The sequence below is a fragment of the Equus caballus genome, chromosome 18, assembly GCF_041296265.1.
Source record: "Equus caballus isolate H_3958 breed thoroughbred chromosome 18, TB-T2T, whole genome shotgun sequence".
Lineage (NCBI taxonomy): Eukaryota > Metazoa > Chordata > Mammalia > Perissodactyla > Equidae > Equus > Equus caballus.
Genome location: NC_091701.1, coordinates 39,242,049 through 39,258,844, shown reverse-complemented (window position 1 = coordinate 39,258,844; position 16,796 = coordinate 39,242,049). Strand labels below are relative to the sequence as shown.

The 16,796-nt window shown below is 34.4% G+C and overlaps 1 protein-coding gene across 2 annotated transcripts in view; it reads left to right on the top strand.

The window, feature by feature from the left end:
* ACVR1C (activin A receptor type 1C) overlaps positions 1-16,331 on the top strand; it is a 74,203-nt gene extending 57,872 nt beyond the window's left edge. Inside the window, exons 6-9 of one of the 2 annotated variants that reach the window (XM_023622943.2) lie at positions 679-835; positions 2,889-3,013; positions 5,375-5,505; positions 9,734-16,331. In XM_023622943.2, coding sequence (XP_023478711.1) covers positions 679-835; positions 2,889-3,013; positions 5,375-5,505; positions 9,734-9,859 — 539 coding nt within the window. In that variant the 3' untranslated portion in view covers positions 9,860-16,331. The remainder of the gene's footprint in view (positions 1-678; positions 836-2,888; positions 3,014-5,374; positions 5,506-9,733) is intronic. The other variant, XM_070240975.1, reaches the window with a different exon arrangement.
* Positions 16,332-16,796: the final 465 nt, after the last annotated feature.

Here is a 16,796-nt window from a genome sequence, read left to right as displayed (position 1 = left end):
AAAATTACATAGCTTTTTGTAATACAAAACCCAATCTAGTGAAGGTAATGGTTTTGCTTTACATTTTTCAAATCTCTTTAATGTCTGGATTTTCGTGTCTGTTCTTTATTCACTTGTTTCCCATATTGTTGTTTTGGCTGAAGTATGTGAAGAAAAAGTGATATCACACAGATATGTGGTTGGAAAATAGTCTCAAGGACCCCTGGAGATGTTTGGGCCACATTTGAGAACTGCTGATTTAGGGTAGTAGAAATTTGAAACTTGTTTTCTGAGAGTATTTGCCATGTTCTTATGTGGACAAAGCAATCTTAATTCTTTCCTTATTCATTCAACAAATATTTATTAGTGACTACTAAATGTCATCTAGTGTTCTCAGCATTGGAGGCGTGGCGATGAGCAAGACACAGTCACTGCCTTTATGCAGCTTATAGTCTAGCTGGGGGGGACAGATAACTAAACATGCATGTGAATGAACAAGATAATTTAGATAGTAATAAGAGCTATGAAGAAGGCAAAATGGGATACTCTGTTGGAGAAGGACTTGGGGTTGGAATGGTGGTGAGAGAAGACCTTTTTTAGGAGGTAACATTTGAGCCAAGTCTTCAAAATGACTCCTTTTGGAGAGTCAATCTTCAGTAACAAACAAAAAACAGAATGTGCTTTTCTTCTGTTTCATAGGTAAACCTGCTATTGCTCATCGAGATATAAAATCAAAGAATATCTTAGTGAAAAAATGTGAAACTTGTGCCATAGCAGACTTAGGATTGGCTGTGAAGCATGATTCAATACTGAACACTATCGACATACCTCAGAATCCTAAAGTGGGAACCAAAAGGTAAGATGACTAACTTTGGTAGCATACTAAGACTTATGACTACCCCATAAATATGAATGCCTGGGATGTGGGGAGAGGGGGTGGGGCAGGTAGGTCCGAATGGGAAATCATTAGGCCCAAGAAAGCAAGAAGGCTTCTCTGTGTCGTTGATAAGTCAATGGCACAATGGTTGTGAAGCAAGGAGAGTTGGCATTTTGGTCATATAGACAGTATCCATTTGAGTGGGGAATCCAGTGAAGAGGAATGGAGGAAGAGACGGTGATGTATTTTTTTAGTGTGCTATGTTCTGAAAATACATTTTCCTACAGATAAGAGAGAAGAATGTCAGCAGTGTATAACTCCTCCAAATCCTATATACCTCATAAATGAACTGAAACTCAGGGCTCGTTCTATGTGTTCAGGTTCTAAACAACCGGTACAGAATCAATATATTGGACTAAGAAAGGGACTCTGTGTAATAAAATACATATGTATGCTATTGTGTTCTCTAATATTTAGAAATGTTATATAACAGTTTTTGTATTTACCTGTACTTGTGCTTATTGTTGAATCTCTCAAACTGATGTGTATTAAGATAATATGAGTTTGCACACAATTCTCACTTTCAAAGAACAGAATCTCTGAGGGTTAAGAACAAGCATGATATAAACAGAGCAAACCTTTACACATATATCAGGACAGGCCCATTAATAATGGGAGCTCTGGTGTTTTTATGTTATGGCCAGCCAGTGACCATATGGCCAGCATACTTCCATTTCTTTTTATTTGAATTTCAGGCTCTGTACTGCTTTGGCGTAATTCCAGGGTACTTGACCTTGAAATCAGAAAACAACCAAAACATTTTCCTGGAGTTGTTAAAGGCTTTTGAGAGGAATTTCTAAGCTGGTATAGTTGGCCTCAGCCCTGTTTAAGATTCCAAGCTAGGGGCCGGCCTGGTAGCGCAGCGGTTAAGTGCACACGTTCCGCTTTGGCGGCCTGGGGTTCGCTGGTTTGGATCCCGTGTGCAGATGTGGCACCGCTTGGCAAGCCATGCTGTGGTAGGCATCCCATGTATAAAGTAGAGGATGATGGGCATGGATGTTAGCTCAGGGCCAGTCTTCCTCAGCAAAAAGAGGAGGATTGGCAGTAGTTAGCTCAGGGCTAATCTTCCTCAAAAAAAAAAAGAGAAAGAAAAAGATTCCAAGCTAGTCCTTCTGAGTCTTTCACTTGGTTCGATGGGAGGATTTAATGAGGCCCTAGGAATGCTTCAGGACAGTTTGTTCAAACTGGGTGGCTGTAAGGCACCTCTTCTTTTCCCAGTAAAAGGGAAGTCTTAACTTGCCCATTTGATGGTCCCCACTTTAGAGACCCTCAGGGAAGCCTTAGATGTCAGAGTCCTTCCGAGGATCTAAAATTTGTGAAAGAGTTTGGGAGAGGGTTGCAACCTCACCTCAATATTCTGGGAAATGTCCTCACCTCAATATTCTGGAAAATCCTCAAAATCTCCCTAGGACAGCTAGATTCACTCAGGTCCCATGGTCTGTAGATTTCTTTGATTTACTTCTATTCAGACAAGGCTGTCATTTTTGGGGGAGCCAATATTTAATATGTATACGTTTCTTGGAGCCAATGCATAATAAAATTGTTCATTCAGAGAAGATATTTAGGGAATGCTGCTGAGCGCTGTGTTGGAGTGCTGGGCCCATCATGATGAATAAAACCTGCTCTTTGCCCTCAAGGAACTTTCTGTGGCAACAAACTCCTGGTGGAAATTGAGTTCCATCTCTCCTATTGAGTTCTTTGCTTACTGAATTTCCCTCCAGCTTGTACTTTCTAAGTATTTGGCTCCTGGCGCATGTACTTTAACACAGAGTAGGCTGACCTCTAGCTCTATTTAAAATGTTTTCTATATTATGGTTGTTGAGTCAGTAACTATGTTATTAAATTTTATTATAGTGGCTTAAATTGATGTAAGCTATCTTAATTTATATTTTGTATCAGGATTTATTAAGATTGTGTTTTCCTGGACTACTATAAATCTTATACAGAATCTGAAATGTGCCTGTTTTTGAAGGTATATGGCTCCTGAAATGCTCGATGATACAATAAATGTGAATATCTTTGAGTCCTTCAAACGAGCTGACATCTATTCTGTTGGTCTGGTTTACTGGGAAATAGCCCGAAGGTGTTCAGTTGGAGGTAAGATTTAGAAACAGTCTTTGTGTCAGCCTTTCCTTGATGCTGCGAATATAAGATAGGATTTTCTATCTTTTTTTTTTCGTAAGCACTATATTGAATCATTTCTTAATATTTAAGAAAATACTTTTAGGTACTATCTTTCCAGTGGCAAAAGTGGGGCATCCTGCATATAACGGAGATTTTATATTATGATTACTGCTTAGGTGAGGTGACAGTTCTCCTGATAATTCTGGTTTCCATAACAATACCTTGCAAAGCGCTTGAAAATTTTCTTATTTGAGTTTGAATGCAGTTAGCTATATTCCCTACTTTATACCAGAAATGAAACCCAAAGAAGTCAAATGACTTGCCAAGGCCACCGGACTTGAATTGAAGTCCTGGTTCATAGGCTGGTTCTCAGGCTTTTCTTTCCTGTGATGGTGAATGTGTGGGGGATAAAGTGGAGGGCAGAGCTGAGCACAGACTGACTTCCTGACTCTACTGCTCCCGGCAGTTTAGAGATTAATAATGAGAGGAAGAGTTTGAGAGGATGAAGTCCTACAAATGCAGTCTGGTGAAATTGTTGCATCAGTGGAGAAACGTTAAATACTGGTAGAAAATGGTTTGGAGTTTTCACCTTCAAGTGAGACAGACTTAGGGCTCAGCCTTGGCTCAGCAGCTTCCTGAATGTCTGTCTTAAGGAAAGTTACTTGGTCTCACTTTCCTCATCTGTAAAATGAAGATGATAATAAAGCCAACCCCTTGGGCTTTGAGGATTTAATGAATTAATTCAGTTAATTTATGTAACGTTTTTAATACAGAGCATGCTCAGGTTAAACTTTCAATAGCAGCTGTTATTATTAAATCGCTATCAGTTTTTGTGTTTTGTATTTGGCCTTGAGCTAACATCTGTTGCCAGTCTTTCTCTATTTCGTATGTGGATTGCCCCCACAGGATGGCTTGATGAGAGGTGTAGGTCTGCACCCAGGATCTGAACTCACAAACCCTGGGCTGCTGAAGTGGAACACGTGAACTTAACCACTACACCACTGGGTCAGCCCCACATCAATCTCGTTTTAAAAAAATGAAAATCTTACAAGGTTAAAATTGTATTTGAATGAGAAAACATACTTTTCCCCTTTATTCATAGATGAGATAGTAAGGCATTAGGAAGATGAAACTATTCATAGAATAGAATTATGTGGTGTGGAACATGGCTTGAATTCCAGATCTGCCACTTACTAGCTGTGTGATCTTGAGCAAATGCATGACACACTTTGTCCCTCAGTTTCCTCATTCTGTACAATAGGGACAGTATGGCACTTTCTTTAGTCAGTGGTTTTGAGGACTAATTAGTTAAAATAAGTAAAGGGCTTAGGACAGTGCTTATTAAATAGCAAGATTCAAACATGTTTGCTATTATTTTTTAAAATTTCATATTGATATATGTTTAGATTTGCTTTTAGGTTTTTGTCCTTCAATTTTCTTCAACTGTTGAAATAGTAATTTAGTTAACATGATTTGAAGTTTATTTTCTAATATTATGGCATATCTTAAATATTTTAAATTAAAAGGACTGTAGTTAATTCAAATGATGTTATAAGGAAATGTTCAAATTCGAGTGATATTCTGATAATTGAGGTCAAGTCTTTGTCTATGTCTTTGAGACTCTAAATCTTGACCTTCATGCTGAACTATCTGTCTTCAAATACCTTTGGCTGCTTCTTTGGAACATTCTCGGGTGCACTGATTCTAAAATCTAAATAAGAAACTCAGCTTTTAAGAGATCGCCTAACAATTTTCAAAAAGAGAAAGCTATTTTGTTTTGAAAATGTTAATTAATAGAGAAATATACTTCATTCACAGAGGAATGAGGCCATGCTACAAATTTTGCAATTACACAATATTTTTGAATTGCACAACGGCATTTTATGTAAATCAAGATTTACGTAATTTTCATAATATAAAATTCTATTTTGTACAGTTATTTAAAATTATATAGATGTAATATATTTACATAAGAAATTAAGTATATGTAATACATAATTATATAAAATATATTTTTATAGTTATATAAATATAAATGTTATAAAAATAATTATATAAATGATATATAAAATAATTGCATATAATTTTGTTTTATATAATTGCAAAATTATATAAATTTTCATAATATAAAATTTCATAAACATATAATAACTATTCAACTGAGTGCTTTAAACTTATATCTTTGGTTTTATAGTGATTCTTAATTTTGATAAACCTGACTTTCCAGTTTCCCCGGGTGCCACCTGTACCTAGAAGACATAATTGGTATTAGTTTGAAATAAGCATCTTTGTTTTTATTCACACTGGGAAATTTATTATGCAAATTTCTTATAGGAATTGTTGAGGAGTACCAGTTGCCTTATTATGACATGGTGCCTTCAGATCCCTCAATAGAGGAAATGAGGAAGGTTGTTTGTGACCAGAAGTTTCGACCGAGTATCCCAAACCAGTGGCAAAGCTGTGAAGTAAGGCTATATTTTTATGTATATTTTTTCAATTATAATTTTTAGGTAACTATCAGGGGAGATTTTCAGAGACCATATAGTTCTTTTCTCTTAATCCAGGCATCCAGTTCCTTTCATATACAGTTATTTGCCACATAACAATGTTTCGGTCAATGATGGATCACATATATGACAGTGGTCCCTTAAGATTAGCACCATATAGCCTAGATAGTGTGGTAGACTATACCACCTAGGTTTGTTTAAGTACACTCTATGATTTTCACACAATGACAAAACCACATAACGACGCATCTCTTAGAACATATCCCCGTTGTTAAGCGGTGCATGACTGTATGTGGGTATATGTCTTTGTATGAGTCTTCAGAAGGATTTTATTCCCTTTAGCTGTGTGTATACATAGTGCTAAGTTTTGTGGCAGTAACAAACGCTGACATCTCAGTGACTTTACTTAACGTGACTTTATTTCTTGCTGTGCGAAGTCCTTTACAGGTTAGGCAACTTTCAACAGCGTCTGTGTTCTCTGTGATGATTCAGTAATCCAGGTGACTTTGATCTTGGATTGCTGCTATCTCAACACACAGTTTCCAGGTGTCTAGATCAGCAGAAGAGAGGAGCTGGAGGGTCACACACTGCCTCTTTAATGCTTTGGCTCCTTGTGACTCACATCACTTTCACTCAGGGTTTATAGATCAGAATCAGTCCCACCGTGCCATCTGACTCTAAGGTGGCTGGGAACTGTGGAGAACACAGGCGTATTTGGTGGATAGTCAATGTCTGTGCCGCACAGAGTATTACAATTTCAATCATCCTTATAGTCAATAAATTATTCCTACTCCCTAACTTGCTGAAGTTTGAGCTTATTCTCTCACAGCAGAGAAGTTTCCTCATGGCAGGGCCCACTGTTGTTTATTTCTTCACCCCCATTGACACATGTAGTAACCATCATATAGTAGATACACCATAAATGATTATCGCAGTGGTTGTTCTGCCCTTACATGAAGAGAGAGACTTTTCTAGCTCCCACAAGAAGAAAGAAGGGAAGGTGGGGGAAAGACTATAAACCATCTAAATAAGTCCAGAACTACTTTAATCTCCTCCATCCCAGTTATTACTCTGTACCTTCTGCCATAGTTAAATATAATGCTTGAGGTCTTTTTTTAAGTGACATTTTTAGTTTGATTTTGTCATAGGGATTATTATATACAGTTACTTTTTTTCTTCACCTTTTCCCCTTCTTTGTGTTTCACTCAACTCTTTTTCTATTTATCTCTTGGTATTCCTATTTTGTATAGATATCTTAACTACATACTTATTTTAGAAGCAGAATTTGAGGCACTTAGAACCAAATTGAAATTAAATTAAATTCTTTTCTAATATTAATAATTTCATGCATATAAAACAATTTATATATACATTACATAATATAGTACACAATAACATATGTGTAAAGTTTAAAGTATAATATATAAAGTATAAGAATAAATTGAAAGCCAGTGAATTCAGTCCCAAGTTTTAAAAATAGAACATTTCCAGTACCTTTGAAGATTCCTCACCCCTGTGAGAGGTTACTATTATAGTTAATCATTTATTATTACCTTGCTTTTCTTTAGAATTTTAGAATTTTGCCATCTATATATATATACTGAAAAATATATTGCTTACTTTTGTATATCATGAAACATATTACGGAAACCTACTATTGATATTCTTCTTAAAATTATTTTCATTTTCCCTTGTATATGTACAGCTGTATCTGTTCATTTTCGTTTCTTGTAGTATTCCATTGTATGGATATAATACAATTTCTTTTTCTACTCTGTTGACTGTCATGTGTGTGATTTTTAGTGTTTTAAAACAATGCTGCTATACATGTGTGTGCATGGAAAAGTTTCTTTAAGGCATAAAACTTTAGATCTTTTGGGGTGTCCACATAGATGATCATATCTGCAAATAATGAGAGTTTTGGGAGCAGTCCCCATGCCTTTTCTTTCTTTCTTATTGCAGTTTCTAGCTCTCCCAGTATAATGTTGCCTGAAGGTAGTGATATTGACTATCTTTGTTTTGCTTCTGAAAGTTTTGTATGTTTCATCTCTGAGTATGATGTTTGCTGTAGGTCTTGTTTGTAAGAACTTTAATTACATTAAACAAAAGCTGACTCTGATAAAGCTTTCTCCCTTTCTATGAGGTGATGATAGGACATTTCTGCTGTAGTCTCTCAAGCTGATGAATTGCATGTATAGATTTTCCACTGTTAAAGTAATCATGCGTTCCTGAAATAGATCTAACAATTTTTATGTGATCAATTTTGTACATTGCTGATATATGCAATTTTTGTCCATTTTTGCCCGGTATTTTAATTCTATCTTGTTTTGTATTAATCCCATGTATTAGATATTAGTATGATTTTATACCATCGCTGTCTGTTTAGACTTATGAATATGTTTATCATTTTCTTTGTTCAACATTCCTTTTTAGCTCTCAGAGCTTCCTTTTAAGATCATTTTCTGACTTCCTGATATGTATCTTTTAAATGTATTTTATTTAAATTGGTTTTCCAGTGGGGATCTAGTGGTTGTAAGTTGTTCCAGTGTTTGGCTATCTGAAAATGTCTTTATTTTGTCCTCAATCTTGAACAAATAGTTTATCTGGGCACACAAATTTAGGTTCACAGTTATTTTCTCTAAACACCCTAATGGTATTATTCCACTGTCTTCTGGCTTCCATTATTGACTGTTGAGAAGTCAACTAATATTTGTTTCTTTTTAGTTAATTTATCTTTCCTTTCTGACTACTTTAAGAATTTCCCTATGTTGTTAGTATTTTGCAGTTTCTCTATGAGGTTTTGGTGTAGATGTCTCTTGATTAATCTTGGTTGGAACTTTTGGACTTTCTAATTCTGAAGATTTGTGACTTTTCTCAGTTCTAGAAAATTCTGAGCCATTATCTCTTCAAATACTTCCTCCTTTCATTGTCTCTATTGCCCATTTTTAGAGAACTCATTGCAGACATGTTAGACCTTTCATTTTACTTTTCTTGTCTCTTAGTCTCCCCTATTTTCCATGTTTGTGTCTTTATGCATCATCTTTCCTATTTATCTTCCATTTCATTAGTTCTGTCTTTAGATGTGTCTAATCTGCCATGTAACTCATCCATTTAGTTTTTTATTTTAATGGCTATATTTTTCAGGTCAAGAAACTTTACTAGCACTTTTTAAAAAATATTGTTTTTTTACTTATATTTTGAATTTCCACTTCGCTTTTTAAAAATGTATTTTTATAGACTGATTTTATATTTTATACCATTTAATTCTAGCACCTTGTGTTTTGATGGGTCTGATTTTACTGTGTTGTTTCAGTTGACTCTTGCTTATGATACTTTATTTCCTCATGTGCTTGTGAATTTTCATTATGAGCTCAGACTTACTGCAACATTTTCAGGCCTGGGTTTGATTTTTTCTTTACCAAGAGCCAAGACTTAGACAATTTTCTTTACAAAGTTCCTTCTAAGACTACTTCATCCTCACACTCAGGACTTTGTGAACATCTTGATCTGACACCTTCTGTGTGCTTTGGGCTATGCTTCTTGTCTTTCGCATGTAGTCCATCATTTCTGAAATTCTAGACTCTGAGATCAGTGATGCCACCAGAGCGGCCTCTCAACTTCAGCGATTTCTCATATCTCTGTGGACTTATGCATTCTCATTGTTTTCTCCTCAGAGTATTTATCTTATTTATTTACCAGTTCACTTATACTGATGTTTTTTAATTCAGAATTTTTGATATTTATACTTAGATCATTATTTTATTGTGGCATAATTTACATATGGTAAAATTCACAAACTTTAGTAGACAGACTGATGAATTTTTTATACAATGTATACAAGTGTGTACTTACCATCCAGGTTGATATACAGAGAATTTCCAACCCACTCATATCCCTTTTTGTGTTTCATGTCCCTTCTTAGAAGATTTTAAAAGATAGCCATTCTACCATATTCCCAGAAATCAATGGATTGAATTTTCAATTAAAAGTTAGCCTCTATAAGATTAATAAATGTGTTTTGACAGGATTTTTGATGGAGTTTTGCCCTAATTTCCTTCTCATATTGTTTTAAGTTTACTATTTCTTCATCAGAGCCTAGCATCAATTTCTGGGTTTGTGGTTTTGCTTCTCTTGCACTCTGTTTTGTGTGAGTAGCTAAAATCTTTGATCTCTTTCTCTCTTAAAGGCACTCCGAGTCATGGGGAGAATAATGCGCGAGTGTTGGTATGCCAATGGGGCAGCCCGCCTAACCGCCCTCCGTATTAAGAAGACTATTTCTCAACTTTGTGTCAAAGAAGACTGCAAGGCCTAATAATGACAATCGTGTAAAAAAGAAATCTCTCACAGCTTTCTTTCTCATTTTCCCTCTTTATGTGAATGTTTGCCTTTTTTGTTGTTGTTCTACCTCAAAGATAATACAGTACAGTATTTAAGTGCCCAAAGGCAGCATGAAAAAATAACTCTCAAGTCAAGCATGGGCAGGAGCTGACTTCATCCACTCTCTGTGTTGTCTTTAATTTTATTTTGAAAAGCAATACATTAACTCATCTTTTTATTTAATAAGAAGGATATTATAAAAGTGTAAAATAAGCTATATAAAAATAATAAAAGTTATTAAGGTTTTATTTTACTTGAATCAAGAGCATATGAATGAATAGGAAACAAAAAGGTAAAAACACATTTTTTTCCTGAGATAAAAACACATTCATTAAAAATGTGAACTAGAGCATGTTATGTCTAGACAAAACTTTAGATCATACCATCTATGGTTTTCTCTATTTCGTTTAATTAAGTAGAATCTTTAAAAAAATAAATATTGCTCTGAACTTTAGTATATAAAACAAGTAAAAATGGCGCTGCTTGGTTGGAAGATAGAAGTGAGGTCAGAGGTCACTTACTTGGTCTCCCTTCCCCCTGTGTCCCTACTCCTCATAATCCACCACCACAGCAGCCTCTCAGGCAAACAGTTTGAAAGCCACTAAAATTGTTACTTCCTCTCATTTACAAATGAGATACCTGACATCTTAAGGCATTGAGAAATGTTCCAAAGTCACATAGCTAATGGTAGAGCCGGCAGTAGGTCCAAATCCTGTGGTAATCCACACTGTGGAGTTAGCTAGCTTCCTACTTTCCCTTTAATTCCCATAGTGCTTTTCTCCTTATGCAGAAACAACAACTTTCATCATGGTATTTGTGGTTTAGTCAAACAGAAGACAAATTGAGTTATTTTGCTGAATCATAATGGACCTGCATGAACTCTCAAGACAATATCCATTGAGATTTTCCTCACAGAAATTTCATAGTCACCCTCTAGAGGAATATTGTTTTCGAATACTTCCAGAGATTAATCAAGCATGAAGATCCATTGTCAGAAGATGTCTTTAAGATGCATTTCAGAGGTCCCTACTACTTTTGCACATACACTTTTAGAAAGAAAAGAACAGAAAGAGGAAACTAGGAGATATTTTGAGAAAAACTGATAAAACTCTTAAATGACGTACAACCACTAAACCCTACAGAGGTATCAGTTAACTGTGGAGAGATAACCCCCTCCCCTTTCAAAATGAGCTAGTGGGCGCAGAAGAAAGCTCGTGATCATTTGCTTTTATTCTACTTCCTGTGGAGACGGACAAATTCAGCGATAAGTTCTGAATAATACATGGAACATTAAATATTTCCTTCAAAGCTTTGGTGAAGGAGATTGAACATGGTATCTTTTATTATTCTAAAATGTTCTTTCCTAAACTCTATTCCTTAGAACACTCTTCTGCTGAGATGAACGAAGACCAAAAGCGTTCTTTGATAGATTCTTGAAAAGTGATACTGCACTTTCACATATCATATGCTTTGAGGAGTCTAGCAGTAAAGAAATTTACTTGAATTTCTTTAAACTGGGCTTCCTCATTATTTGACCATGGAACCCTTTTGTTAAGAGCAGGGGAAACCTTTTGCTATCACAAATTTTAGGGTTCCACAAAGCACAACTTGGGTAACAGTATTCTAAAGGATATACCTAGTATTTTCACGTAGAGCACAATCTAGTGATCACACTTCATTTCGCTATGGAAATATGTTACTGACCCTGTCTTCATTTGACTGGTATGAGATATCGAAGGCAAAACTCTGACACCTGTGGTTTGCGTATACTTTTGCTCCCATTCATGCAGTTATCCATTCATATCTTCCTTGCCACATATCTTCCTTGCCACAATGTTGGGTCCCATAGGGAGATGAAAAGTTGGATAAGTTCTGCCCTCAGGGATTTTAAAGTCTAATTTGGGAATGGGAATAGGGATGTGGGTGTGTAGGGGAAGGAAGTAAATTGGCAAATAGGTATAATACAAAGTAGGATGTCTTGAGTTCTATATGACAGTGGGTTTTGAAAATTACTTTTAATTTGCATCACATTTAGAAAATATCTTTATTTGGCTATTCCAGACAATCTAAATTATATAATAAGTTTTAAAAGTGCATATGTGGAGGGATTTTAAAAAGAGCTATGTGAAGGGGTAGTCTTGCTTATGCTTGTTAGTTTGATTTCTCATAGATTGTTTCTGCATATATGAGAATGAAATTATTTATTTACTATGGTCATACTATAGTTTCAAATAAACAAGAATAATATTTCCTGTTTTATTCATTTATGTTGGGTAAATATACTTATTTAATTTTTAGGAGAGGATGTTTTAACATTTTCCTTGACATAATGTTTTGTAATCTATTTGAAAGTGTCTGAATATAATTCCATATTTTTATTAGTTCAACTTTAACTTTAGAGAAATCTGTACATTTTGAGATATTTTTCTTGTTTTTGTGTTGGTTAACTATAACTCCTAACTGAATGGTCTTATATTTCAATTACCACGTACATTTTTTAAGAAAATGGGTAGGTTAACAGAAATGACAAGGAAAACTTAAAAGTTCTAATTTTTCCTTGACACTCAACATGATTATAAGTAGAAAAGGCTCACTTAGAAAAATAGAATAAAGTTTAGAGCATAAGTCAAATTTTCTGTATATACCTATGCTGTCAAACTTCTTATTCTTTGTTTTTGATGGAGTCTTATTGTATAATATTTATTTCTTTTGAATTGTGTTATAAGCAAAAAATACTCTTCCTAGGCTCAAAGTGTCAGTGTTCTTTGCTCCTTTCACATATTTTGGCTTTGGGTGTAATATAAAGCTTGGGAAAATGCTATTTATGAAATTTCAGTACTGTATAAAATGGTGATGGAGTTTGTATGCAGCATCACTTCCTTAAAATAAGGGAAACATTGTTTGTTGTCAGTATTTCAGCATGAACTTGTTGCCTTATAAGCTATGCATTTAAGTGTGTAATTGGTACAGATTCTGTTGTGTGCTTTCTTCTATGTCTAAAATATTTGGCATGTCACATCTAGAATTCTTAATTTATGTTCTGACTTGAAAGTTAAGTGAAACATGACTGTGTCGTGCACTATTTTAGGCGTAGCACTTGTTTTTCATCTTTATACTTTCAATTAACTTTGCATTTTAAATTTCCATGATTGTATGAAAATAGTAACCCAATCGCAGTGTCTGAAGACTTCCAAATCAGCTTTTGTTTTAAAATGAAAATCTACAATATATTCATTAGGTTAGAAGTTCCATAATAATTTATTATTTTTAATACTTCTACTTTAGTAGAATTATTAAACAAAACAAAACTACTTGTACTATGCTGGAATTTTGCCACCATGTGACTTACTGGGGCAGAGAAAACTCAGGGCTATCTAGAGTTTATGCAAGAGTACCAAGGAACCTACTTAGCAAATCACACGAAAGCAGGGAGCCCACGTTTGCCATTACGCAAAATTCAACTTAAAATTGCTTGGCAGAGAATAGTTTTTGATTACTTATAAGATAAATGTGGAAATGTATTTTGTTTATATAAATTTATTTAAAATATGAACATTTTATTTCCCATCGGGAAATTAAGAAAGTAACAGTAGCAAATGAGTAAAGCTGATGGCAATTGATGTCTTCTGTAATCATTTCGTTAAATAAATTTACAAAAACAAAATTTTAAGTTACTTGGAAATGGTTAGGAATTAGTATCTTAAAATGGTATCGTTGTGGTTTTAGAAGATATTCTAAATATCTTTTCTTTTGTGAAACATACTGTTCTCTGTTTGACAATGCTTTGTTTGAGGTCCCTCCACAAGCTTCTACCTACATGGACTTTATGTACTATTTAGTGAAGACAGTAATCTCTTTGCTCCTGAGGGCCTCTTCCAAACAGAAAAAAAATCAGTTGGAATATAAAAATTTCATAAAAATATTAATATTAAATAGAATTTCTATAATATAGTTTTTCAAAGTGTTTTAATGCAAATTTTCTGATATTTGACTTTTGTTTTTTCCTCTAGCTTTTCTTTTATGTTTCATTATTTCTCTTACCTCCTTTTAAAACATTCCCTCACTCTTTTAAAATTATCTTTAGTCTCTAATTTTGAGAATAACCAGCTATTATTTAACCTAATCATTCTAGTGTTTATCCTTCTATGAAAGAGAATCCCTTGGTGGTCTAGATTATTTCAGATGTGTCACACACAGAAACAAAAACCAGAATTTGGGAATTGTAAAGGATATAAGAGACTTTACAATTCAATTTCTATATTTTATAGATGAAGAAACCAAGGATCAGAGATTAAATGACTGCTAGTTATTTGCAGAACTGACAGGAGCACTGAATGGTGACACCCACCGCAGTGCCCTCCCATATCCAACGTTTACTAATTAAGAAATAATTAGCATACATCGTAACCTACTTTGAATGTACACGAACATAATGTGCTGTTTAATGGTGATGATCAAATCCCACTTCTCTTTTTATTTCTGCTAAAATAGTTTGTTCACTCATGGTGAGGTCAGTGAGAGAAACTAAAATAGGCTCACGAAGAATTGTGAAATATTTGCCAAGTTAGGTAGGCAACTATTGGAGTGCTGAATAAAATTTAGGAATTGTGAGAACATAGAATTTCTTAGTGCAAGTAATGGTAAGAGACTCTTCATGACTCTTTTCCCCTCTTAGCTGTAGGAATTGTTCTGTCTCTTTATGCGTTGGAACGGGAGTGAAAGGTGATTTGGTAGTTGAATTTGGGACCATGTCTAGTAGCATATTATTTCTTCTCACTCTTCTTAGTTTCTCATTAGTTTATCTTTGGCATTCATTTTCTTTCAGTACATTAAAAAATTTTTGCAGGATTTCATCAACTCCAACAATCAGTCTATAATTCCTGTTTGTCTAATATTCTTGCCCCTGTTCAGATTGCTACACACTGGACTTCTTAACAAGATTTCAATTTCCTATACCCCTGTATGAAAGATTTCGTCTCATGCCTCCTCCAGTAATTTTTCACTTGTCACGATGAAGAGGATATTCATTAATGGCAGAGAAGACTTTCTTTTAAATTTTAAAAAGACTAGCAATCTAGTTATACTCTAGCTTTTAGCTAACATATAAGAAATGTCTACTTTTGCCTTAATGCTAAATTCCACTTAAGAGATGGTGACTTGGGCAGAGAATGTGAAATACGTATCCCATAATGTGATTGCTAAATTTATTTTTGCTGTTTCATACTATTCCTTTGTTGTGCTTTGGCTATCTTTTTAAATTAAGCCGTTACATCATATGGTTTGGAAGATAATATTATATCAAAGTTAGGTAATAATCCTTATTTTAAAATCTCTCTATTAAGAACTGCCTGGATACTTCTTAATTCAGTTGTAGGTTAGTACAACATTTGGGAGAACAGGAGCTCTATCTCATCCTAGATTTTAATATTTTCAGATATGACTATATTTTCTTATCATTTGTTCATGTTTTCCTACAAGAAGTTTTTTCTTTCCAGATCTAACAGTTTTAACTGCACGATTTTTACCCTGGGCTACGTGAACCTGAATGTTAACACAGCCCTAAGAATCTGAATATATTAGGAAATTAGCCTATACCGAGGGTCACCACATCCAGCTGTGCATGTTGTGCTCCGCACGAAAGTACTCTCAGCTGAGGGGCAGGTAGGGCTGAAATCCAACCTGCAATTGGCTCCTCAACTCAGAAATATTTTTATATTTTGCAAAAAGCACCTTATGTGCTTATATATCTTCAGGAAATGGCCCTGCTTACATATCTTCCGAAAATGAGAGTTAAAATTTCAAAATAGTTCTTGACATCTGCAGATTGAATAGAGAAATTAGAAAAAAATACTTTAGATTTTCATCCTAGCATTCCCAAGAGATCAAAAGAAATTACATGTTTGTCCTGTTGGTTTAACTTTTTGACCCAATCTGCAGCAAGACATATGGACTCTAATTTTGATATCTCAGTTGAGTTTTCATCTCCTGTGCAAACCTATTCATTGACTTTGCCTGCAAGGAGGAAATTGCATCCCTAAGTTCTGTCTAACTAATGCAGGCATAAAATGAGATTTACCAATATGTCTATTTCTTCCAATAGGCTGAATACAAGTAATTAAATATTCTAAAAATCGAACTCTTTTTTTCCTCTTTATATAAAACAAGGGTATCTGAGCCAAAATATTAAATTCTAGTTCATTTTCACGATGACTCCTGTCGAGCTCTTATACTCTTCTGCTCCTAGACTAAAGAAAATTATTCAAACTTAATCTGTGTTTCAGGTTTTAAAATGTCCTAAAAACAGAAAATCAGATTCAAATCTCAAAAGAAAAAAAGGAATTTTGGATTGACTTTCAAAGTACTAATACTAATTATACTTTTCTTTTGGTAGTGTGACTTTTCTTATACCTAAGAACATATTGTAAATGTCAAAACCATTGCATTTTGACATTGCAAAGCATGCCTTGAACTCTTGAACTACTGTGAAAAGAGTCACTGTTGTAAGGACTTATTGTAAGCTAGCTAATATTCTTAAGTATGTAAAAAGAGGTTACCTTTCAAGAGACAGGCCCAAATGAATGTATATAAGGAATATGAAGAAATAAATCAGGTTTTAAAATAAGAATTGGGCAATAAATTGTATCAAAAAATATGCAGATGGCAATTTTGGTAGTTGTAATTTAGTTGTTGAAGCTGAAGAGAATTCCAAAATCCAAAGAGAAATGAATGATATTCAGATGTTTCATTAATTTCTAGTCTGTGGAAATATGCATTTTATAGTAATATATATATATATATATATATACTTATTTTGTTTAGAAATAATAGTATTTTAGAATTTAGTAAGAACTCAATGATAGCCTTCATACCAA